This window comes from Myzus persicae, unplaced genomic scaffold, assembly GCF_001856785.1.
Source record: "Myzus persicae strain clone G006 unplaced genomic scaffold, MPER_G0061.0, whole genome shotgun sequence".
Classification (NCBI taxonomy): domain Eukaryota; kingdom Metazoa; phylum Arthropoda; class Insecta; order Hemiptera; family Aphididae; genus Myzus; species Myzus persicae.
In genome coordinates, this window is record NW_019100783.1 from 194 (window position 1) to 27,832 (window position 27,639).

Here is a 27,639-nt window from a genome sequence, read left to right on the forward strand (position 1 = left end):
TATGGTGCCGTAATAGGTAGTATTTATAACGACCCCTCACGGTAGTAACTATCACGTTTTACTATCACCGTGTGACCGCGGCTTAAGAAATTGATTGCACTAGTGAAATGTATGTCAATTTTTTTAATTTAAAGGTTAAGATAGATCTAAGAGATTTATATATATAGAAGAATTTTCTTAAAGTATTATTAATATAATTTATGTGTACGTCCCATTTTAAATTAGCATCAATAAACAATCCTAGGTATTTAATAGAGTTTACTCTATTTAATTCCCTACATTTGCGTATATTATTTTTATTATTATTGAGTACTAAACTATTAGTATGAGCAATGATTTTATAATTATTCGAATCAATAGCTTTTTGAATACCAAAGTGAATGTAATTAGTTTTTCGCTATTGATTTCTAGTGAATTATTATCAAGCCAGTTTTTAACAATAATAAAACTTCCTCAGCCATCTTATACAAATTATTTATGCACGGACTTTTTGATAAGATAACGGTGTCATCATCAAAACAAATAATCTTCCCAGGGATTACTTGATTAAGAAGTCAATTTATGTATATTATAAATAACAATTGTCCTAGTACGGTACCTTGCGGTACAGAGTAATCAATATCTAGTTCATTACTATAATCGTTATCAATTTTGACTCTCTGCACTCGTCCGTTTAGGTACGATTGGAAATTGGAATAACCTATAAGCTACACCTCTTATTCCACAATGATAAAGTTTATCGAATAGAATATTATGGTCAACAGAATCAAAAGCTTTCTTAATATCCAAAAAAATTTCAAGAACATGTTGCTTGTTATCAAGATTTTCTTATATGTATCGAGTAGTTTTATATAGTGCACTGCTAGTCGAGAGGTTGCTTCGGAAACCAAATTACGGCTATTTAAGAACTCTAATAATCTACTTTTAAGGCATTTTTCAAATATTTTAGACAAAGTTAAAGTGAGTGATATAGGCCTATAATTAGAACATTCTTTTTTGTCACCATTTTTATAAATTGGAATAACTATTGACTCTTTAAATGACTTAGGGAACTCCCCTTTAGAAATAAAGATATTAAATATTATTGTTAAAGGTACAGCTATAGAATTAGACGTCCTTTTAAAAACATAATTAGATATTGAGTTTTTAGAAAAGGTATTGATATTTTTAATAGTATTCAATAGGTTAAGTCAGTGTTTCTCAACCTTTGTATAATGGCGACACACTATTAAAATATTTCATACTTTGCGACACATAGTAAAAAAATAAGAATAATACAATGTTTTATTAAATTTAGTACACGAAAAAATACCTGTGCATCAAAGGTTTTCCAAATTTCAAATGTTTCATTTTCTATTCTACTTGTATTATTACTGAATGTTGTACTTAAGTTATGTTCTTCATTATTTTTAGTATTTTTAATAATTGCCGTAACTTGTTGTACCATTCGTTCATACGTACGCTGGTTAACAATATGGTTGTCAAATGCTATTTCTTTAAACCGCGGCTTTAATAAGTTGCTTCTGTTAAAAGTGATTGATTTTCAAAACCTTGAAACTTCTTATCGGGTTTTGTAAGCATTTTCGAAAGCATTAAATGAATATGAATATGAGGTAGTTGAATGTCCTGTAATTTACTTTTAAAGTAAGAGTGTAACACTTTAGTTAAAATTAATACTTTGGAAATTGAAATGCCCTTTTCCGAACTGAGTTCTACAGTTGCTTCTTTAAAAGGCTTAAATATATTGCAATAATGTTGCATCATTTCAAAATCTTCATTCGTTAAATTTTCTACGTAACCTATTATAGCAATTGTAGAAATTAGTGGTTCTTTAATTACTAAACACCTTTGAAACATGTCGTAGGTCGAATTCCAGAGTGTAGTAACGTTCTTCTCATTTCTAGTATCTATAATTTCTCCGATTTAATTATCAGCTGTTGTTTTTTATATTGGTTCAGTCGTCATGGAGCGGTTTACAAATACACAACGTGTTTAGATCGTTAAAACGTATTATCAAAATCATGAAAGTGGGGCTGGACGGTAAGGCGACTCCGGTCGATTTTCGGAAGAAATGAAGCACCCAACAAGTCTACAGTTTTGCGACTGATAAAAAAGTTTGAAACAACTGAATCTGTTGCTATTGTGAAGTCACCTGGGCGAAATCGTACATAACGCAATGCACAAAAAATTGCTGTTGTGCAACAAAGTGTAACAGTGAGTCCAGGGAAATCAATTCGCCGACGTGTAGGTGGTCACATGCCAGATATTGTTTTCCACCACTAAATCAGAGATGTTATTGAATGTAAATATATAAACATAAATACATTTCGATTGATACATAACTGTGTTATAAATTATTTAAAAGTTGAGCACTTTATGGGACACCCTATAGTTGTCTTGTGGAACATCCAAATCCTCTCACATTCCCCCGTTTGGTACACATCAATCACTGCGGATACACAATTACACACCATATACCAGTAGTGATAGACAATAATTTAATTGTTACCACGTAACAAAAGTATCAAGTAATATTTTTGTATTTAGTATAATTTAAATATTTATTACTTCCAGCAGTAAGATATACTATTTTTTTCTTTTACTACCTAATTTAAATACAGTACTTACCTCTGGAAATGCCGTTGATTCAACGTCAAAAATTATCAAATATCCAACTCTTTAAAAATAAATAATAACTAGGCAATAAACAATGAGTGGTTAGTGGCGAATGCCTTCTAGTGACCAAATAAGACGAAATTCAATAACAGTAATGTAAAATAAAAATAATTCAAAACGACGAAAAGTCAAAACAATATTATATTATTAGTATATTATTATATACATATGTAAATTGTAAATATATTGTTATTTATATTTTCGATATTTATAATAATGTAGATAATATTTGTAATAGAATATCTATTTACATTTCAAAAATCTTTTATATCTATAGGTAAACGGGAAATATCCTCAAGTCGTACGTATAAGTATAAAAACATAATAAATTACAAAGCACTTCATAAGATATTTTTAAACAAGAACAAACAGAACAGAATGAACAGATATCGGTTTAATATCTTATTCATACTATATTATATTAAATGATTTTGAACTTCAAAGCATTAAATTATAATTACCTAATCTAAGAGTTAAATCTATTTTTTCACATACGTTCCGCCCCCGGTATCGTTCATATTATTTTAAACAAACCTTATTTAAGATTTAAGTTTCTTTTTACGTTAATTCAATACTAGCTATCTTAGTAAATTTCGCTGCTTGTAATTAAAACATCTGTGTTAAATTTGGTTGCTTAATGCTGACATTTAGCGTAACCTGTGTGGATAAATAATATTTTTGTTTTTCTGATTCTAGTATATCGTCGTCCACAGGAATAAATCTACTATGTGGAAAAACGCTACTTTTCAGTATAGACAAATAACTTATTTATAAATAAGCTATTATTCAACTTAATTTTAAAATACTTTCAGAGCGTTCGAGAAATTAATACTATTTTATTTTTTTTAATTCCGTCATAGAATATACTTAACTTATAAAGATATTTAAGGATTTAAAGAAAAAAAATTGTCACATAGGATATTTTTTCATCTGGAAGGTTACATAGGACATTTTAAGTTTACATTTTTTTATAAAAATGTTACACAGGATATTTTATGAACAATATTAAATAAAAACTAATAATATTAATAATAATAAAATTTTAAATTGGATGAACATTTCAGTTTATTCAAATTTCTAATTAAAAACAATACAATATAATTTTATAACAATGCATATTACATAATACAGTATAAAATATAAAAATTATAAAAATTAACTTTTAAATTAGACAATAACTTCAGTCTATTCAAATTTCAAATGAAAAAACAAAACAATATACATTTTATTTTTGTGAAACACATTAAATAAAATATAGTAATAACAATAAAATTAACTTTTAAATTAGACAGTGACTTCAGTCTATTCAAATTGCAAATGAAAAATAAAAAAATATGATATTATAAAAATGTATATTACATAATAGAGTATACAATATCGAATAACAATAAAATTAACTTTTAAATTAGACAATAACTTCAGTCTATTCAAATTTCAAATTAAAAACAGTACAATATAATTTTATAACAATACATACTTAGATACATTACACAATTTAAAATATAAATTTTATTTAACATATTTAATAAAATATAATAATTATACAATTAAAAATTAAAAGCTTAAATTATCATAAAATGCATGATGGTCTTTTTCAATAACTTGTTTTAGAGACTGCAAGTCATAATATTTACTATTGGATATTGGTAGTGGTTCATTGTATAAATTACTTGGTTCTTGTTCAGAAATGTGTGAATTTTCCATGGATGCTCTAGTTTTCTTAATAGCATTATTTTGTTCATGTAGAATAGCCCAGTCATTGTTAAAAGAAGTTTTATAAAATATTTTCCCTTCTTTTGTATACAATAGTTTACATATATTTGTCACTACTTTATCACCAGCTTTCTTACCTGGTCTCAGTGATTTAAGAGAACATACAACATCAAAATTCTTAAAAAATAAATAATCAATAACTTTTATAATGTATGGTTGTTTTTTTCTTGCTATTAGCATTCTACTGATATAATCTCCTGGAGAGTATAAAGGGTGCTTTAAAATATTGTTCAAGCCTTGAGTGGACATTATCAGCTTCCATCATAGTGTGACCTTTGGTTAAGAATAATTGTTTAATTTTAACGTATTTAGCTAAAGCTAAAGAACTTAATGCACTTGCCAAAGTCTTATTTCTGTTTTTATAATTACAACCATCAGATATTAAAACAACTTCTGATACTTCATGTGGAAGATTGTCTATGTAGTGAATTATACAGGTTGTGAACTCATTGGCTGTCACATTACCATCTGTTTCGTTCCATACATACAATGTTACATCATGGTCATTTAGTTTATAAATTGTAAAATTGTGAAATTAAAATTTTTGCTTATAAAACATAGATGAGGCTTCAGTTTTTGGACACAGTAGAACACTCTCTAAATCCATAGTTATACCATAGTATTATTATTGTTACACCTTATTATTAGAAACTGTTGATTTATGGTTATTTTTTTCTTCTCTTGCAACTAAACAGATATTTACAAAAATCATCATTATATTATATACAAAATTATAGTTATATTAACAAAAATTACTCATATTTTTAAAAATATCATTTTTTTCTAAACAGTTATTTACATAATCAAATTCTTGTTTACAAAAATTATCGTTATATATACAAAAATTATAGTTATATCTACAAAATTTATATTTAAATTTACAAAAATTAAGGTCAACATTATTCAGTATCTGAATCCGTTTCAGATGATGTATCTCCCGTAATAGTCATCAACAAATATTCTTTCTCCGCGGACAACATCTCATCTATTATGTTATCGACCTTATTAAATTTTATCTCTTCTTTTTTCGTGTGGCTAATAATATTTTTCCACATTTGTGCGTCAACTTTTGATTTATGCCCTCTATTATGTTAAACTTAGTTCTTCTTTCTTCACCGATGACCAAACGAGCTCAGTGGTGTTAAGCTCGCAGTGGCAGTGTTGCCAGGCGTACGAACATGTTCGTATTTGTACGAACTTTGAGATTACCGTACGAACACAAAGAAAACAAATGTTCGTAAAAAAATTAAGAAAATTAAAATTTTTCGAAATAATAATTGATATTCTATAATTTATCACGCTTAAATGCTTAATGTTATATATTATATTCTTGAAAATAATAATTTTGTTACTCAATGAAGGTGAACATTATTTATAGTTAAAATGTACACAAGAAATGTATTTTTAGACGGAAAACGAAAATAACAAAGTAATTATTATGGGCTGAGGCCTATAATAGATTATGAATACGATTAGTAGAATAATATATATGCTGATGTCTGATACGCAAGATATGGGGGGGGGCTATAATTGTCCGGAAAATAATTCTACGGAATGTAAAAATCCGGAATGTAAACTTGAGGACCATCAAAGTTCGGAATGCAAAAACCCGGATTTTAAAAGAACGGAATGTAAAAATACGGAATGTAATACCCCGGACTGTAATACTTCGGACTACAATTATACGGAATGTAAATTCTCTGAATGAAAAATCCCGGACTGTAAAAATACGGAATAACATGTTTCGGACTGTAAAAACGCGGACTGTGAGAATCCGGAATGTAAATTTCCGGACTGTAAATTTACGGAAACAATAAAGTGTTTCCCAAAATGCTATAATAACGTATAAAATATTCCAGACATGGCGCTACCTAAATATTATTATATTATTAGCATTGATTATATTATTTATTTATTTATTTATTTTATAAAATATACGGGATAAACCCTTGGAACATATATACACATTATACATATCTTGTTACAAATTAATTGTACAAATTATGATATAATAAGAAATTAATAGCTATACAGTAAATTATAGGCATAGAAGAAACGAAGGGTCCACATTGGCATTTGACATCATACGTGTGATAGGCTCATTCTTAAGGTAATTAGTAGAGGCGAAAGGAACATAAAAAGGAGCAACAGAACGGGAATGACGTTGAGGAACTCTAAAACAAACTAAGGAAAGCAAATAGGGAGAGTGAATATTACCTTGTTATAAACTATTCAGGAACTTAATGCCCGAGATCCGTCTACGCTCAGCCAGTAAAGCCAGACCTAGTTGAGAAGCGACTGGTTCATAGTTATGGGGTTCACAAGGGATATTTAACCTCAAACTAGCATACCTCATAAATTTACGCTGTACCCTTTCAAGCCTAAGAGAGTCATAGCAATAATAATATAATACTTGCATATAAAAATTGGTTAAACTAGGGACACGTGTACGTCCGCGCGCTTTAGCTCGTCGCACGCCGCTCGGCGAGACGAATTCGGGGACACCCTGGCCGACGAGGTCCGACGAATAGCGGGTTGGTAAAGCCGTTTCCCGTATTTCCCTATACCATAACACGGCCGCCCAAAGCCGCCCGGGTGAAAACGGAAAATGCGCGCAAACAGCTGTTTTATTCCGTTGAAAGGTGCAAGGTACGCTCACTCGCGCGGGTGGTGTTGCTCAAGGTAGGTTCAACTGAATTTTTTCCTAACCCAACTTTAGAAGGCCATAGCGCAACCGCCGGCCACGTGCATATTATCATACAGAAAATTTTCCCCCCGACCCTATTTTTTGATTTAAATATATCTCGGTCGGATTTCAACTCAGGTGCTCCGTTTTAACACCAAACATTTTTTTTCAACGCCCTCTAAATAGTCCTCTCATAGTCGGGGTACTTTTGACCCCCCCCCCCCCCACAAAGAAATTTTGGAAAAACTCGGCATGTCGTCTGACGTTTCTGAAACTTCAAGTTTTCTATTATTTGGATGTCGGTGATGAAATTCGGCGTCTTGTGCCAAGACCGTACGAGCCGTTTTTAACCGTCTTTCATGCCTCGCAAAGTCCAAAATTTGAGTTTTTAGGGGTTTTTTGGCACAGACTTTTGTTTTTGTGTTCCATTAGCCGATTTTGTAGTCGGTAGTTGAAGAAAACTTTGCGCCGAATCCATCGGCACCGAAACCGAGGCGATCGGACTTTTGGTTTGGGAGTTATGATTTTTAGTTTATTTTTTGTACTTGGAAATTACGTATTCGCGTGTATTTTTGATTTTTTTTTTCCCGTCTATCGCTACCGAACTCTAGAATCCGACTATTTGGCGTATGGGAAATCGAAAAGGCTCTATGGTCCGAGTGCATACGACCTTTATTTCGCCCGTAATCGCGATAACAAAAAGTTAAAAAACCTATTTACGTGTATATTCGTATGACCAGGCGTGTCCTTATGGTATACCTACGTTTTGAATTTTAAGTAATAATTTTTTTGAACTTTATTTAGCACTTAATACACTTATTACAAAAATAAGGGAAATAAATATTAAAATGTATAGCTTTTATTCAAAGAATTTTAGAAGCCAATATTTGTAATTCGATACAAGCATACACTTATAGCCACTATAATGTACCATGATAGTATGATACATAAATATAAAATACAAAAAGAAGTTCATAGCTATAGGTAAATAATTTAAGTCTCAATTCTATTTTATGTATATTTTAAATCAACAGAAAAATAGTGAATATACAAATTTATGTTAAAAAAAACAAAGTTTCTGAAAGTTAATAAAATCTTTGTGATAGTAAATATACATTTTTATTTACTTTAATAATTCTCTACATGAAAATTAATAAAAACAATTCATTTGATTTTTGCTTTCATATAACTAAATTGTGTACATCATACCTAAAAGTATGATGGTATCAATGAACCTAAAAAAAAATGTCGAATGTAAAAATTATGTAGTCGCATCATTACAACTGAAACAACATAGTACAGCTCTACATAATAGTAGTGTTCGAAATGGGGAAATAATCACTGAATTGTATGAATATAATTGGATTACAATCGAAATTAGGTTTGTAAAAATGTTTAATTAATTGAAATGAATACCATCTGTGAAATTGAAATTACTATGTTCACTTAGGTACTTCAACAAGTACCTATTCTAAAACGGTAAAGTAAGTACAAAATATAGAATTGCTAGACATTTACAAATTAATTAGATACCAGTAATTTTTTTTTATAATTAAACTAATCATTTTTTGCTATAATTGTGTTCATTGTTTTGTCCTCAGTAGTCATGATACCACCTTTATTCACAATAATTTTAAGTTCTGGTCTACGTTGGATGTTACTTCTACAGACAATTTATTACAATATATTTTTACATATTAGATATATAGATGAGAATATTAAACAAACAGTTACTTGATCAAACAGTAAATTGCTTATATTGATATTTATATATTTAGTTTGGCTTAAAAATTATGTAAATATATATGATATAGCCACACAAACGTCTATCGACGACGTTAGTCTCAATATACATCTATGTGTTTATTAGGGTTTATGGGGTATACAATTATATACATATAAAAAAGCACCGAGAATATGCTGAGGGTCCATATCATTCAATTGCCGATTTTCATGGGTCATGTGAGATTTCTAGACACTAACACTCAAACTCGACTTTCAAACATTCCCGCCTTTGAAACAAGATCACCAAGCCTTATTGGGAAGTCAGATTAACACTGGGAGCGCTGTCGACGCCTATCGTACTGATGGTTAGGCGGGTTCCCCCCTACGTGGAGTCGGGACTCAAGTCGGGAGATTGTATGTATTTTCCCGACATTTCACATATAATTTGCTTTATGTGAAGTGTATTTGAATGTATTTGATAATATTAGTAGGAATTGTACTTACCAACGCACATAAGGCCAATTAACTATATTACGACGACAAAAATTGAAATATATATTTTCTTCATAGTTATTAAAAATACCTTTAAAACGTTATCTACAAACTAGTCCATAATCTACCGTAGTAACTTATTTTGTTATCGCAACATAATAGTCTGTGCGTGTACTTCAAGTCTGGTTTTTGACGCACGACTAGTACCGATTAGTTACTACGTGCGTTGTTGTCATAAAATTACACTAGATTTGTTCATTTCAAAATTAAAAATCACATATTTTTCAATATGGACATTGAAGCGTCAGGTATGTACTTTAATATGCAATAATTATTGTTAACATAATATATGTACATTATATATATAATATTATTTTAAGAAATATTATTTTTGTTGAACAAATATATTAAAATATCAACTTAAACTAGAATTATAAAAAAAGTTCTATCAAGTTCCACTGTTTTTTTTTACATATTCAAAACAATATCTAGTTACAAGTATAAAAATGTAAAATATACGCCCACTTGTTTCCCCTTTTTTGAAATTGAGCGCATTATTTTTAGGTAGTCGTGGCAATTCCACTGATGAGAAAATTAAAATAAAGAGAAGAGAACTATTTATGCTGTTACAAAATGAACAGTTTTTTAATTTTTCATCGTATAAGTGTAATGAACATTTATTGCACTATATAATAGACAAGTTTGGTGATACTGAACTTTCTGAACATTGTACTAAGCAAATAAAATGTATTGTTTAAGTATTTGTCTCGAAGATTTTTAAAAAATGGCGTGCTTGTAATTATATGTATGATCGTTTTAATACCAAGCATATGCGGTGGATTGATGATGACTTGAAACTCCCTGAGGTACAGCTATCACAGCTTTCGTTATCAGCACTCAAACGTCCAGAAAAAAATAGCCGAGGCAGACCAAAAAAATCTTTTGAAGAGAGTTCTCAACGCAGTAAACAAAGGCAAATAAATTCAATTTTATCGGAACATAGTTCAGAACAAGTGTGTTTAGCTGCTGAATCAAGTTTGGTTAAATCAGGGAGGAGAACTGCAGCCCAAGTTTTAAAATTAGCCATCGATACTACACCCACTAGACTTAAAAAAATGAAATTGGTTCATGATATATCATCTTCTATTACTATAAGACCATACAGCCCTGAAGAAGCCTTAGGTCTTATTGTTGATCTTGGATTAACAAAAGAAGATTATATTACTATGCGACTAGGAGCAAAAGAAAGAGGTGCTGACATTTATCCCTCATATCATGTGATACAAGAAGCAAAGAGTAAATGTTATCCTATAAATATTAAGATATCTGAAAACGAAGCTGTGGTACCACTGAAAGATATATTTATACATACTACACAACGTCTGGTACAAGTGCAGGCCAATGTAATTCTCCAGAGCATTTCGGATGACTGTGATACTATTGAAGTATATTATAAATGGGGAATAGATGGCAGCGGTGGACATAGTATTTATAAACAAAATTTTGTAAAATAACTCAGAATATGCGGATTCAAACATAATTTTATGTACAATTGTTCCACTACAAATGTGCGAATCAAATTCAAACAACAATAAAATATTTTGGAAAAATAGAGCACCGTCATCGACAAGGTATTGTCGACAAATTGGATTCAAAATTAAAAAAGAAAATGTTCTAAATGTGAAAGAAGCGTATAACGAAGTACAATCACAAATATCACTATTAGAGCCTACAATAATTATCCTAGGCGCTAAAGAAATAAAATTTAAACATTTTCCTATTTGTACAATGCTGGATGGAAAGACTGTCAACATTTTAACCGAGACTTCAAGTTCCCAAGCATGTAATGTTTGTAATGCTACTCCTAAAGATTTAAACGATCTAGAAAAATTAAAGAACAGAGTCTGTAATAAAGAGACCTTTAAATATGGTATTTCTATACTACATGCACATCTTAGATGTTATGAATATTTACTTCATATAGCATATAAATTAGAACTACAACAGTGGCAAGCAAGAGGGGAATATGCAAAAAAAAAAAGTACAGGAAAGAAAAAATTACATAGCGACTAATTTTTACAAAAAAATGGGTCTCGTTGTTGATCAGCCAAAACAAGGTGGAGGTAATAGTAATGATGGTAACACGGCCCGAAAATTTTTTAAAAATCCTTCACTTGTTTCTCAAATAACTGGAATTGATAAAAAATTAATAGAAAGATTTTCAAATATACTTTGCGTTATTTCTTGTGGGCACTATATCAAAGAAGAAATGTTTAAAAATTATTGCTTTGAAACAGCACAAATGGCTATTTCACTTTATGGTTGGTATAAAATGAGTGCCACTGTTCACAAACTATTACTTCACGGAGCTGACATTATAAAATCTCTACCGTTGCCAGTAGGGCAACTGTCAGAAGATGTAATTGAAAGTGCCCATAAAGAATACAAAACATTAAGACAATATCACTCGAGAAAAACATCTAGAATTAATACAAATACTGACATATTTAACTGGATGCTGGTATCCTCGGACCCTGTCGTAACGAACACTCGAAAAAAACCTAAAAAGAACCAAACAAAATTTAATGAAGTTGTATTAGGTATGCTCAGATTGCCTTCATTTTGTGCTGGTGATGATGATGACAGTGACGATGATGATTACGATGGTGGTGATAATGAGAAGGTCAATAATGATGATGAGGACATGGATGTAGAATAAAGTCTGATTGTAAAATATAATTTGTATACGTATTACTTTTTTTTTTTTTTTTTTTTTTTATTATATTATACTTATGCTCATAAAATAACGAGCGTCGACTGTGAAGGTCATTAGCTGTAGTAGGATTTGTATTGTAGGTTTGTATTGTATATTTTTGGGTCGATAGGGGGGAACACGTGTGTGACGTATTACTTATCGATATCATTAATTTAAAATACAGAAATTATTAAATGTAAATTATTTTTATCTATAATACTTTAAGTACCCAACTGCAACGAACACTAATTAACTATTTACTCCTGTAAGAGGAACTAGAGTTATGGGATGTTGGTTTCATCACAACCAGGTTGATCATTTAATTTTAATAACACCTAATTAAAATAATATATCATAGTTAATAACTACATAACTTGTAAATATATATATATATTTTTTAATAATAATAATAATTTATTAATTCCCCAACAAGCAATTTTAACAATATATATTACTAAATAACAAATTTTTGTTGGATCACTTCCAAAGCCCAATTTAAATGATTAACTTTTAATTATAATGGTGGAATTGAATTTTATTATCTTAAGCTCAATAGATAAATTAAGTTACACATTTTTTAATGCTTACACTAAGCTTACCTAGGGATATCAGTCCTATTTTCATCTTTGGTGCACCTCTGTTTTATATAAAAAATTATGAAGTTGATAAGTTTAAACCAATTTAACCTATTTAACATTGTAAAAATAAATATTTATCATGATTTTTTTTTTTTAATATTTACCAGCTTATTTTTGTTTAAATTATCAATTAGGCTGTATGGAAGAAAATGAAGTCTTTAAACTATTTAGCAACTGTTAATGCAAATCAGTATGCATTAAAGGCTTTGAGGATGCTTATGTGTTTACCTTTATTACCAGGAACAGAAATAGAGCAAGGGTTTTTGCTCATCAAAGCATATGCTGCTCACCATAATGTTCCAATGCTAAACCTTTTTGCCTATTACCAAGGGTAATTTAATTCTAGACAAATTAAATATAATTAAAACTGATTAAAATTAAAAAAAAATAATTAATTGACTTTTCTTATATTTTAATTTTATTAACAGTTATTGGATAAGACGTGTTGGCGTAAATATATTGTCAGTAAATGGCGTCCCAAGAAGGACGAATAATAACCTTGAAAGTTTCCATAATACTTTAAGGTACCAATTTTCGGTTATACATCCAAATTTATGGGTTTTTCTTGGTAAATATAATACATTTTATGTAACTTATTTAATTATTAATTTCTTTCTATTCAATTTAACTATGATTTAATCAACTGAGTTTATATTTTATAAATATTTTTTATGGTTAGATTAAATATTTAAAAACACATCACATGTAACATGTGATTTGGAACATAAACTCTAAAAAAATTCTAATGTTATTATTATTAATGATACAAAATAATTAAAAGTACTTACATCTTAGTTAACTAGTTATTCAATTCTACAATATTATTTCTGTCCCACTCTGATTGATTAGTCAATTTTCCTTTTAATTCATTTTTCTTATAAGTATTGTTTTTCTTTAATTTACATATATATTGACCAAATAGTAAAACTAAGAAACAATAATAATAATACTACCTAGTAATAATTTAATTATTATCAGAAGTAAGTATTTATTCTATCAATATTAATAATAATAATAATAATAATAATAATAATAATAATAATAACGTTGATTGTAATATTACTAGGTCAAATATGTTCACTGAGTTCAAAATACCACATAATGGTTACACAACTAGATAATGGTCTGCAACCCACAAGAAATTTAAAAACAAAATTTATGTTAAATTCAAAACGCATCAAACAGGCAACTGAACACCATGAAGCTGGTATATTGAGTGTTTGGCAATTTTTAACAAAATGCTCTCACAGTAGTGCAACTTATGAGCGTAGACAAAGGAATTGGGTATACTAAATGGTCAAGAGTCAGATGATGGCGAAGTGGCAGAAAATGACCTGAATGAAATTCCTCCTGTAAATATTGAAATGGAACAAAATGATGAACATGAACCAAATCAACCGAGTCCAAGTGTCTGTATGACATGTAATATAGTTACAACTGGAGAAAACGTGGCTCAGTACATTATTTTGCCATGTGGACATGCATGGGTGTGTACCACATGTGTTGGGGTTTTGGAGAACCAATTTCCTGTAAGATGTCCTATGTGCCGTGTAGATGTTAATGCTTTTCAAAGAATGTTTTTAAACTAACAACTTTTATAATTTAAATTTGATTATTCATTATATTATGTCATATTATATACATTTAAAAATATTAATTTCAAAATTCAAATCATACTGCTCATCTTATAAGTATGTTTTACAAAAAATACCAATCCTCTTTATGTTAAAAATTTGAGCCTAAGAAGCTTTGGTTGTGTAACATAATACATGATACAATATATGTGTTTTGTATTATTACTTCAGTTTCCAGCAGAATTACTATTACTATTATTTAAATAAAACATGGTTAAATTACATTGTTAATAAGTGAATTACCTATTGTAACTATTAATTTAAAATACTTACTATTAAGAATTAAGATACAGTGTTCTATTTTCTACTGTTTACAATGAATAATTAATATTAAATAATGTACGACTGCATATACCTTTAAATAAATACAGACTCAGTGGCGTATTTGAGGGGGGGGCCATGGGTGTATGGCCCCCCCCTTGGCATTTTTATTGGTGATATTTTAATCACGGTTATATCCTGTATATAGGTAATAAAATAATATAGAATTTACACAAGTGATATTTAATATTCATTTCGTATTTTAAATTTTTATCAACGTTACCAAAATGTGTTGATAATGATATCGGCCAATTCTTAGATCATATACGATATTCTATACGGGCCAATTCTTGTCTAAATTAATATACCACGGTTGTAGTAATACACTGATATCACACTATACCACGGAATACAATCTACGTTTGTTATATTATCAAAATTTTTGTGGAGGCAGCCGCATTATGATTGCGGTTACCTCCAACGGGCATCAGGCACTTCTCTAAAATGATAACCAAAAAGACGTGAAGTACTGAATTCTGAAGTGTTAAGTGTTTTTGCACCCGAATTGTCTGTGGCTTTTCGCTTTTGCAACTTACTGTTTTGTTTATTAATTAATTATCAATTAAGATTATTTTATTATAAACTGATTGTTTCATTAATCATTATGAAGAGAATAAATGATTATTTTAAAACTAATAAATCTGAAGAAAATATTTTAGTTACATGTCCTACTAAAAAAAAATAAAACATTAGAAAATGATGAACAAAAACAAATTGATGATAATCAACATTCCATTAATGGTAAGTAGTCTCTTAAAGATTTTCAAATACTTTTTTCCATTCTACTTATAATTTTTATTTTTATATTTTAGTAGGTACCTACCTATTTCATATTTGAATTTTATTATATTATTATTTTGATAACTGCGCCTTTTTAAGTTTCAGAAGAATTAGATATTGGAAATTTGTTTGGATTAAAAATAGATGACCATACTAAAGCTGCCTTGTTAAAACGTTCAAATGTACCAGATGAACATTTCATTTACCCATTTTCCATTCATAACAAAAACAGTAAACAACTTAAGCGTTATTTAAGGAAAAATCACTTTGAACAATTTACATGGCTAGAATATTCAAGATCAAAAAATGGACTATTTTGTAAGTACTGTATACTTTTCCTAACATCTGAGTATGGCGGTCGAAGAGGTACAGAAAAATTAAAACGACTTATTACTGAGCCGCTAAACCAGTTTGCCAAATTATTAGGAAAAAATGGGCTATTAGAAACACATCAAAATAACGACTATCATAAAAATTGTGTTCAATTTTCTTTTGATTTTCAAAAAACTTTTTCAAACCCAAATAAAGTTGTAATTAACATAATTGATACTGAACGTATGAAACAAATTAAAGAAAATAGAGAGCGCTTAGTACCAATAATTGAAAGTATCATTTTCTTAGGACGCCAAAATATTGCTTTAAGAGGACACAAAGATTATGGTATACTTTCTTCTGAACCTCATTCATCAGAAACTGTTATTAATGAAGGCAACTTCAGAGAAATTTTAAAGTTTAGAATTTTATCAGGTGACAAAACTCTTGAAAGTCATTTAAAAAATAATAATGCGAAAGCAACTTTTATAAGTCCTACTATTCAAAATGAATTAATAGAGTGTATCAGAAAAGAAATTGTATGTAAAATCATTAAAGATATTGAACAGGCTAAGTACTACAGTATTATATTCGATGAAACAACTGATGTATCAACAATCTCTCAAATGAGTTTAAGTATCCGATATATTTATTCAGGAAAAGTGTTTGAAAGATTTGTTACATTTATTGATTGTCATTCATCTATGGACAATGAAAATGAAGACAGCGATGGAGTAGATTCAAACAACCAGATAGAACCAAAATTGACTGGAGAATTTCTTGGTGATATAGTTATACAAATGATGTCCAAACTTGGCTTAAAATTTGATAATTGTGTAGGTATTGCTACTGATGGCTGTGCAGTGATGGTTTCTACTATAGTTGGGGCTGTTCAGCGTATCCAGCAGTCAACAAAAAATGCAATTCATTGTCCTTGCAATAATCATGCTCTGAATCTATCAATTTCAAAGTCATCAACAGTTCAATCAATTCGTAACTGTATTGGTATCATGGAACAAGTTATATCCTTTTTTAACGCATCAGCAAAACGCAATTTCATATTAAAAAAAATGCTCAAAAAACAATTTGTAAGTATTTGTCAGACCAGGTGGGTAGAAAGGCATGATAGTGTGTTGCATTTTAAAATGTCATTACCTGAGATTATTAATGCCCTTACATCTATATCAAAATGGGATGATATAGTATCATCGTCTAAAGCCAAAACCCTTTTATTTTCAATTTCGAACTGTGAATTTATAATTTCTCTCTACTCATTATCATCTGTATTAGCTGTAACGTATCACGCAAGTAAGACACTACAAGGAAAATACCAAGATATATTAACTTCTTCTGAAGTCATTGAAAATATAATTTCAATTCTCAAGAACAACCGTTCCGATTGTGATACTAACTTTCAAACTATTTTTAATGAATGCAAAGACCTGATGGAAGAACTAGATGTTGATATAAAAATACCAAGGATTGCTGGTAAACAGAACAATAGATCAAATCCACCCAATGTAAATAGTTGTGAAGAGTTTTACAAAATTACTATTTTCATTCCATTATTAGACGGTATTATAAGTGACATGTGTAGAAGATTTGGGAATCATGAAAACCAGACACTTAAAGCTATTACCAAATTAGTTCCTAAGCATTTAGTAAAATTGACAAAAAACGAAAGGAAAGAAATACTTAATGAAATAAAAAATAAATATTCATTTTTTAAGGATACCACAGATGTGCTGTTTGAGTCAGAAATTGAATTGTGGTATACCAAATGGATCCATTACAAAGGTGATTCATTTTAAGAAATTATTCTATTTATCTTTTATTTTTTATTTTTATATTATTTTAGGTAATGGTCTACCATCAAATATCTTAGAAGTAATTGATGAGTGTTCTGATATGATTTACCCTAATATTAGTTCTTTGCTTCACATTCTTGCTTCTTTGCCAATTAGTGTAGCAACTGCCGAACGCAGCTTTTCCACTTTGCGCAGGTAAAATGTTTAAGCTATTTTTTTTTGTTAAATTTCCCTAATGTTTATTATTAATAGACTTTAATTCAGACTATAAACTACTGCTTCAATATTCTTCAGTTAAGACTATATTATTTACTAAGATGGTTATTAAACATTTATTTAGTAGTTAGTTATTCTTATTACTTATTATTCATAAAATATTCACTACTTATAATTAATAATTATGCATATTTATTTATATAATATGTTATAAATAAATAAATTGCTTACATTTGATTTTGCTTTTACCTCTGCTTTTATGCTGTTGCATGATGCTTTGTTTTAGATTAAAAACTTGGTTAAGAGCAAAGATGGGTGAGAAACGACTAACTGGCTTGGCTTTATTAAATATCCATAGAGATATTGAAGTGGATGTAGAAACAATCATAGATCAATTTTCAAAAGTAAAAAATAGATCTATATTACTTTGAAAATTGTTGTAAATATTTTTTTTGTCTGATTTATTGTACAATTTATATAATAATATAGCCATATATATAAAGGTACCTATATGTATTTCTTAATTTTGTTTTATTATAACCAAATCAAGGACTCAGCTGCATTAGCCGGGGTACGAGTATTACATGACTTTAGGATTTAAGTATAATATGTATATCATACATTTTTTTTTATAACATCAAATAAATGTTAAGCAATAATTAGTTAAAAAATACATTAATATACGGTTAAAAATAATGAATGGAAAATTTTGAATTCCTCACAATATTTTGTGGTGTATTACAATTTTTAAATAGCCCCTCCCTTGATTGAGCTCCAGCTACGCTACTGTACAGACTGCAATTAAATTTCTATTGTAAATAGTAATAAAAAAAAATTACAAATTCATTGAATGTATCCCTATACTATAGCAAAAAATGATTAGTTTAAATATAAAAAAAAAAAATTCTGGTATCTAATTAATTTGTAAATGTTTAGCAATTCTTTATCTTGTACTTACTTTACCATTTTAAAATACTTGTTGAAGTAAGTGAACATAGTAATTTCAATTTCACAGATGATATTCATTTCAATTAATTAAACATTTTTACAAACCTAATTTCGATTGTAAATTGTAATCCAATTATATTCATACAATTCAGTGAGTTTATTTCCCCATTTCGAACACTACTATTATGTAGAGCTGTACTATGTTGTTTCACTTGTAATGATGCGACTACATAATTTTTACATTCGACATTTTTTTTTAGGTTCATTGATACCATCATACTTTTAGGTATGATGTACACAATTTATTTATATGAAAGCAAAAATCAAATGAATTGTTTTATTAATTTTAATGTAGAGAATTATTAAAGTAAATAAAAATGTATATTTACTATCACAAAGATTTTATTAACTTTCAGAAACTTTGTTTTTTTTAACATAAATTTGTATATTCACTATTTTTCTGTTGATTTAAAATATACATAAAATAGAATTGAGACTTAAATTATTTACCTATAGCTATGAACTTCTTTTTGTATTTTATATTTATGTATCATGGTACATTATAGTGGCTATAACTTATAAGTGTTTGCCTGTATTGTATTACAATTATTGGCTTCTAAAATTCTTTGAATAAAAGCTATACATTTTAATATTTATTTCCCTTATTTTTGTAATAACTTATAAGTGTATTAAGTATTCAACATTATTAACACAATAAACAAATGAGATAAAATATATACATACAAGAATAAGTTGGACAGAATAGGGAAAGACACCCATTGACGGCACTGCACCCCAGGTGCGATTTTAATTGTTAGTAAAAAGTAGATACCTACACCAGTTTCTTTTCAGGCGTCTAGGTGTGTTAGGAATTTGAGGCTATTGATTAGTGGATTGGTGAGGACGCTGATGTTTTGTGGGTTTTGTTGTAGGTGACAGAAGCAAGTTTGTTTAATGTTGGAAAATAAAGTTCTTTATGCAGAGAGTCGTTGGTAATATACCAATATACCAATATACCAATATACTAAGGAGCTCCCGAGATTAACTGTTGGCATAAGGATTGGAATGCTTGTATTGCCTTAGTATTGGATGGTTTAGCTGAGCCCCATAGTTGAATACCATATAGAGCGTAGAGCCATACTGGTGTCAGGAGAGCTGTGTAGATTGTGTGTTTAGTTTTTGTTGAATATAATTTAATATTGTATAAAAAGTAACATCATATTGTACATCATACTTAGACATGTTAACTTGAATTTTCCATTTGTGGAACCAAATGGATAACTTCAATAACTTTGATAGCTTCAAGCATGGTTAGATGATTTTGAATTATAAGAGATGCTAGAATGACTGTATCGTCGCCAAATGTACCTACCAAGGGTGTTATATTTGTTTTGTGGTAGGTCACTGGTAAAAATATTAAATAGAAATGGAGCTATGTCGCAACGTTGTGGAACGAATTTGTAATTTATAACATAAATTGCCTGTAGGTGGTGGTTTTCAGATAATTACAAATTCATAAGTACAAATTATTCTATATACATTTCTAGCTAAATGCTATCGTTAAAAAAAATTGAAATTATAATTAATTATAACATCATAAAAAAGCAGTACCAACTACCAACTGATTAGAATGAAAAGTAAACTGTAGGCCTTATATAAAAATAACTAACTATACCCACTTAATAACTGTACTTAATATGAATTAAACAATCCGTTAATTGAATAAAATTATTATAATCATAACATAATAATAAAATTAAACAAAATCATACACTGTTTAAATGCAAATACGCGTATATACCTATACTTATAAATATTAAATGTACAGAATATAAATTCTAAAAAATAACTAATAATTCAAATGTAAATTGATTTTATTTTTATTTTTATAAAGATATTCGTTAATCGTCAGTTACTATATTCTCACATTTATATTTAAAACTAGCGTTCCTGTTACAATCCAAAATGAAAACAAAATTATATACAATGTGGTCAGGGCCGTCCTTAGGGCAGGGCGAGTGGGGCCCTCGCCCTGGGCTCCGCGCCTTTGCCACAGTTGGACAGGCCCCGCTTTTTTATAGATACTATAAAAAAAGTCAAGTTTATACCAGGTACCTACGACCTGCCTATATTATATTTTATTGACGTCAAATGAATGTATCGAATTTTAAACGAGTTAATGATTAAAATTCAATTTTCAAAACTGACAATTATAAAAATAACTATCTCTGAAGTGCGTGCTTTGTCCCAAAAAAGTAACCAACTTTGCTATAATATCTATAGGAAAAAAAATTGCTCACCAACTAAAATGCTAGGTTCCTTAAAAATTGCATTAATGGAAATTCAAATATATTAAAAATACATGGGATCAATTATTTTTCGGTCATTTAAAGTTCAATTTTTTTGAATTCTACAAGAGTTTTTTCTTTCATAGCTAGCATTTTTGATAGAAAATGTCCTACAAATGTTCCTACTTTAAACAAAATAAAAACGTTTACCGGACATTTTTATCAGCGTATAATATATAAATTTAACATTTTTACGATAGGTACATGATTTTCATTGTTAAATTACGAATTTTTATGTATCAATTTTTGATATTTTGTTGTAATGACTCTTGACATTTTCTCCAAATGTTAAAATGGCCATTTTCCATACATAGTAATATTTTCAAACAATTTTGACTATTTTTTTTTATAGACATAAGACATTTTTTTTTAAAATTTTTTTAAGTTAAAAAAGTTTTTCCTTCATAGCTAAGATTAAACATTTTAACAGAAGATTTCACATAAATCTTTCTACAAAAAAAAGTTTACTTAAATGGAAAATTAATTTTTATGATTTTTGATATTCAGCTGTAAATTTAAAATTATCGAATTCCCATTAATCGTTTTTTAATATTTACAAGAAAGATTAGCCATAGCATAGACTCTTGAAAAGTTCACCAAATATTTACCATGCACGGTAAAATTTTCAAACTATTTTAACTATTTTTGAGCTTTTTATTGACTTTTTTAAAATTTTGTAAATTATTTTTCAGTTAGAAATTCATAAGTTTTTTTTTCATGGCTATAATGACCATGTCATATAAATATATATGACATGTTGATGTGTTATTAATTTATTTACTTATTCATATTATTGTAGGTATAACTGTATAAGGTACTATATTTTTAAGTCTATTTGCGCGTTGCCCATGTATACCTAGGCATATATCATAATATGCCATAACTGCCCACCAACGATAATGACATTTTAGGCCCCGCAATTTTCTCTGCCCTGGGCCCCGCAAATCGTCAGGACGGCCCTGAATGTGGTTAAGCGTAATCGAAGTGAAAGCGACTGTTGTAATACTGGCCCTTAAATATTAATTAATTTAAATAGTAAAAATAATTTTTTTATTAATTATAATTTTAGTGCATGTCTCAAATGTTGGGAATCATTGGTTTCCGGATATTTGCAGTCCGGAGTTTTATGTTCCAAGACATTACATTCCGTAGTTTTACAGTTCGTTATATTAGATTCCGGAATTTTGCAGTCCGGGCTTTTACAGTCTGTGGTTTTTATATTCCGGAGTATTACAGTCCGAACTTTTAACTTTCCGGATTTTTACTATTCCGTACTTTTACTTTCCGTAATATTACGGTCCGGAAATTTACGTTCCGAGATTTTACATTCCGAGATATTACGTTCCGGGCGTTTTATTTTCCGGATTATTATAATTCCGAACAATTAATTTCCGGACAATTACGGCCTACCAAGATATGTACTGCCTATAAATTATATTATGTTATATTTTATTGTCAGTTGTCATTTCTGTAGCAGGCAGCATCTAGAAGCGTTGTATTTTTGTCAATATTATTTGTTTAACTAATAGCTACTTCTTATTCTGCAGTTATTTGTATAATTGTAATAACTTACTATAATACAATTAGTATATTATTATATATTTAGTATATTATACTAAAATGGATAAATATTTGATTAAAAACAATTTGTCTTCTGTGAACGTTTCTAAACAGAGTGAGGAACATCCTTGCTGTTCAAAAAGTGTACCTGTACCAGAAAAATCACCTGTAAGAATTTATTATACCTATATTAAATATTATTTACTCTATTACATAGAAAATAACAATATTATTAATTTAAAATCTTAGACATCTGAATGTACAATTTCTTCTTCAAACAAGGATTATGATGAAGCATTTTATATCAACAGCATTGTAGAACAAAGTTTGAGTATTATATTATATTGATTTTATTTTTATTTAAGATATTGATTCAATTCTATATATGCAGTTAATTATAATTGCATTATGCCAATATATGCATATGTTAGTACATAATTACAGAAAATATAATTGTATACTACACATTTTGGAAGTATACCTATATATTTTTTATTAAACTATTAAATTGTTTTTTAAGCTTATTTCTTACTAATTAAATTGATTTATTCTTTTTAATTATTACAGTTAGATGATATTTATTCTGACAATGATTCAGATGGTCAGAAGAGCTCCAAAAGAATTAAGCTGGATGTAAGCAAACAAGGAAAACACAGGAAACAAATTTTCAGTGAAAAGTGGCTACAAAATCCAAAGTTTGCAAATTGGCTACGACCAGATAAAAATTCTAAAACAAGCGCCAAATGCATTACATGTAATGTAACTATTGGAACAGAAATGGCTTCATTAAATCGTCACTTACATAGTAAGAAACATAATTTAAGTTCTAATAGTGTTTCCAAGACTCCGTCTGTAATGGAATCTTTTTCTCCGAAATTTACTCCATTAACACAAAAAGTAAAATCTGCTGAAATCAAACTTGTGGCTTTTATAGCAGAACACAACATTCCATTTCTAGCTATGGACCATTTATCAGAGTTAATAAAAAATCTAGATCCAGAATCTGAAGTTCTTAAAAACATACAATTGAAAAGAACAAAATCTACATCTATTATGAAAATTGTAATCGGTAGGACACATAAAGAATATTTAGTTGGGTGTTTAATCAATACAAAATTCAGCATATTAACAGATGAATCCACAGACATAAGTTGTGTCAAGCAAGCCTGTATTGTTGTACGTTATTTTAATAGAGACAATGGTAAAATTGTTAGTCATTTTTTTGATCTGGCAAATATTTTTGACCCTAACAACCACGAGGTAGCGTACGAAGGCGCTACAGGAAAAAATCTGTATAACTGTTTGATAAAAGCATTTAATGATTGTAACATTCCATCAGATAATATAATACTATTTGGTTCTGATGGATGCAATTCCATGATGGGTGCTAATAATTCCGTTGCAAGTAGAATGATACAAAATTATCGCGGTATAAGTATTTGGACATGTATCTGTCATTCTTTGCACCTCTGCGCCAGTGAGGCATGTAAAATCCTTCCAAAACGATGCGAAGATTTAGCACGCCAGGTATACTCTTTCTTTTCTATGAGTTCCAAACGTAGTGCACAATTTGTTGAGTTTCAGGAATTTTGTTCAACACCAATTCATAAGTTGTTACACCCTAGTCAGACTAGATGGCTCTCATTGCACATGGTAGTTTCTAGGCTACTAGAACAATGGGACCCACTAATGTTATATTTTAGGGATAAACTTTTAAGTGAAAGGCTTATAACTATAGAAAATGTTTATAATTCATTGAATGATCCCTTAATTAAATTAATTAATATGTTTTTAGATTTTGTGTTACCAAAATTTACATCGCTCAATTCTTTTTTTCAAAGTTCAAGTGTAGTTATCACACAATTACATGAAAAAATAGTTGGCACTTTCAAAGAACTTTTAATATGTTTTATGGATCCAAATTATGTCAATAAAACCCTTATTAATGAAATAAATCCAGAAAATTCTCAACATTACTTACCATTTACTCAGATTTACCTTGGCATTAAAATAATGAAAGAAGTTCAAAAGCCTAAAATTGCTAATAATAAAAAAATGTTAGATGATTTCTATTCAAGAGTACAATCATTTCTTAAAATTGCTTGCATGCAACTAAAAAAAAAATACAATTTTAATGATCCACTGATGCCAGCTATTAAGTTGATGGACCCTAAAATTGCATTGTCCATTGAAACCAGAAAAGAAAATAGTTCAATATTTTTTCTCTTAAATTTATTGCCTAGGTTGACTAAATTAAATGACGATTTAATGCAATGTATTGACGATGAATGGAGACGGTTGCCCCATTTTAATATTCCAACTGATTTATTGAATTATTTAGATCAACCAGATATTTTTTGGTATAACTTATCTAAATTACAACTAGGCAATAAAGAATTTCCATTCATAAACCTTTCAAATTTTGCTCTTGATGTATTTGTACTTCCTCATTCTAATGCCGATTGTGAGCGTGTTTTTAGTAAGGTGAATTTAATAAAAGTAAAAACTAGAAATAAATTAAATACAGACACAATTCAGGGATGCTTGTTTGCATCTCAAGAGATGAAAATTAAAAATAACAATTGTGTTAATTATATTCCTCCCCAAAAAATGATCGACTTAATGAACACTAATAATTTGTACAACAAAAATCATAATGATGAATTTAGTTTTGAATAAATTTAATATTTAATAATAAATTCTGTTATATGTAGCCATGTAGATACATGTTCATTCCATTATATATATTAATTATTATTAACAAGTAGGTAGGGCCAATGTTTATTTTATTATAATTAACAATAAATATTATGTTTTAGTTTCGGTAGAAAGGACTTTTGTATTTTAATATGTTAAGTTTATATTGTTATTATTATTAATAATATTATGTTTTTGTTTTGGTAGAAAGGACTTTTTGTATTTAAATATGTTAAGTTTATATTGTTATTATTAATTACATATTTATATGAAATAAAAAGTTACAATAATATAATGTTCAATTAAAATGAGGATTCAATTTGTTGTTTTTAAATTAAAAAGCTACATTGTAAATCTGTAAACTATGATACTATGATAGACGATAGTATCATTAATTGATTGTATGGTAAATTTATAACATAGATAAAATATATTTAATCTATGATGATGTGGCGACCCACAACGTTACCGCGGTATCAGCGCGCCGGCCGTAGTCAGCTGCGCGCCCCCTCTCTAGCGGTCAATATCCGTAGCGCGCGCCGAGCGTCGCTAGCCTCCACCTAATCGCCTACCGAGTGCCGATGAGCTCGTTCTCTTCGCTGACGGACGTCGTCAAACACACATCGACTTTTTCCCCTCCGATTGTACACCCCGCGATATTGTTATGCACGTCGTTAAAAAAACCACGTTTTTTCTTCTTCTCTTTGTTAAATATATGCTTTAACCTTTGTTTTGATTGTTAATAAATAAAACCTTACTTATATCCGTAAACTTTTGTTGTTTATGATTTTGGTAACCTGCACGGAAGGCTGACAGCGAGTCGCCTACTGACAATCAAACCAAATTGGTGACCTCTCTACTCTCTAGTCAGATTTTCTACGTCCATAACTCATACACGCCATGCAAAATTGGGGAGATATTTGGTCGCTCGGAACCAATGGTGTAAATTCCGACAACGAAAACGTCCCGAACGCGAACGCCGCGAGTGCGAATTCGAACGAGCGCGCCGGCGACTCAGCACACCACGCTACCCCGCTCGGACCTCAGACATTACCGTTGTTCGATATCGACGCCCTCACTTCCGTACGGTTACCCGGGTTTTGGCGACGCTCGCCCCAACGGTGGTTCACGCACGTGGAAGCGCTGTTCCACAGCCACCGCGTGAGATCTGACCTGTCGCGCGTGAACCACGTGCTCACTTCGCTGGACGACGATGGAATTCATGTAGTCGAAGATCTACTCGGTGTCGACGTTAAGTACTCCGCAGTTAAGAGCCGACTCATCGCCGCCTACGACGTCCCACAAGCCACGCGGTTTCGTTCGATCATTCAACACGGAGGTATGGGCGACCGACGCCCGTCACAAATGTTACGCGACATACGTAGCGCGTTGCCGAGTGGAATCGACGAATCGAAGTTAAAAGAGTTTTGGCTGCAAAAACTCCCGCCCACCATTCTCACTGTCATTTCCGGTCTTGACGGCTCGCTGGAGTCTCTAGCCGAACGAGCCGACCGAGTCGCGGATGCAAGCGCCGGTCATGATTTGTCCGCCGTAGCGCGCGAACCCGACCGCATGCAATCCATGGAGAACGCGATAACGGCACTGACCGCGCAGATCGCCGCACTAGTTTCGGCACAGTCAACTCAAAACCGACCCTCTCGCAACCAGGACAGACCGCGATCAAAATCGCGTAATCGCTCCAAGTCCCGAACACAGAACGACGATTGGTGTTTCTATCACAATATGTACGGAGCCGACGCGCGGAACTGCCGCGATCCCTGTGCATACAAGTCGGAAAACTGATGGAAGCGGCGGAAGCCAATCTGCCTCCCGCCGCTCACAACACCTACAGACTCTTTGTCAATGATATCCGTTCCGGCAGACGTTTTCTCGTCGACTCGGGCGCCGAAATCTCCGTAATTCCACCGGGCAACGGCCCACGCGTCAGATCGGACATAGTGTTGAGCGCCGCGAACGGCACCCGAATATCGACATACGGACCTAAACAATTACACCTAAACCTTGGTTTCGCCCGTGAATTCGTCTGGACTTTCGAAACAGCTGACGTTGCTCGACCGATAATCGGTGCAGATTTCCTTCATCATTTTGGCCTTTTGGTTGACGTGCGGAACAAACGCCTGATCGACCGCGTCACCAATAAGTCCGTCAAAGTCATTTCTGTCATTGACGTCGCCGTAGATGCCGTGAAAGTCGTGCCTCTACCTCAAAAGTGGACAGAAATTTTGAAATGTTTCCCGAACGTCACACGC

At 30.4% G+C, this 27,639-nt stretch overlaps 2 protein-coding genes and 1 pseudogene across 4 annotated transcripts; all 3 read left to right on the forward strand.

Annotated features, from left to right (window-relative positions):
• Positions 1-12,905: 12,905 nt before the first annotated feature.
• LOC111042970 lies at positions 12,906-14,334 on the forward strand (annotated as a pseudogene).
• A 1,016-nt stretch (positions 14,335-15,350) lies between these two features.
• On the forward strand, positions 15,351-18,272 carry LOC111042972 (52 kDa repressor of the inhibitor of the protein kinase-like). 3 transcript variants are annotated; one of them, XM_022327737.1, is made up of 5 exons: positions 15,351-15,441; positions 15,580-17,280; positions 17,365-17,589; positions 17,651-17,795; positions 18,103-18,272. In XM_022327737.1, the coding sequence occupies exons 2-5, from the start codon at positions 16,038-16,040 to the stop codon at positions 18,245-18,247; spliced, it is 1,758 nt and encodes a 585-aa protein (XP_022183429.1). In that variant the 5' UTR covers positions 15,351-15,441; positions 15,580-16,037; the 3' UTR covers positions 18,248-18,272. The 3 variants fall into 3 exon arrangements, with proteins under 3 accessions (XP_022183429.1, XP_022183428.1, XP_022183427.1); XM_022327736.1 differs by having other exon boundaries at positions 15,580-16,575; positions 16,633-17,589; XM_022327735.1 differs by having other exon boundaries at positions 15,580-17,589.
• Positions 18,273-26,269: 7,997 nt separating this feature from the next.
• Positions 26,270-27,172, forward strand: LOC111042971. The gene has a single exon (XM_022327734.1). It carries the CDS (start codon positions 26,270-26,272, stop codon positions 27,170-27,172), a length of 903 nt encoding a protein of 300 aa, XP_022183426.1.
• The last annotated feature ends 467 nt before the right edge of the window (positions 27,173-27,639 follow it).

Excerpts from the sequence above, each read along its gene's own strand:
- LOC111042972 (XM_022327735.1), top strand. The coding sequence starts at position 16,038 with ATGAAACAAATTAAAGAAAATAGAGAGCGCTTAGTACCAATAATTGAA. Across the intron at positions 17,590-17,650 it reads CAAATGGATCCATTACAAAG|GTAATGGTCTACCATCAAAT; the intron begins GTGATTCATTTT and ends ATATTATTTTAG. Across the intron at positions 17,796-18,102 it reads AGCTTTTCCACTTTGCGCAG|ATTAAAAACTTGGTTAAGAG; the intron begins GTAAAATGTTTA and ends GCTTTGTTTTAG.
- LOC111042971 (XM_022327734.1), top strand. The coding sequence starts at position 26,270 with ATGCAAAATTGGGGAGATATTTGGTCGCTCGGAACCAATGGTGTAAAT.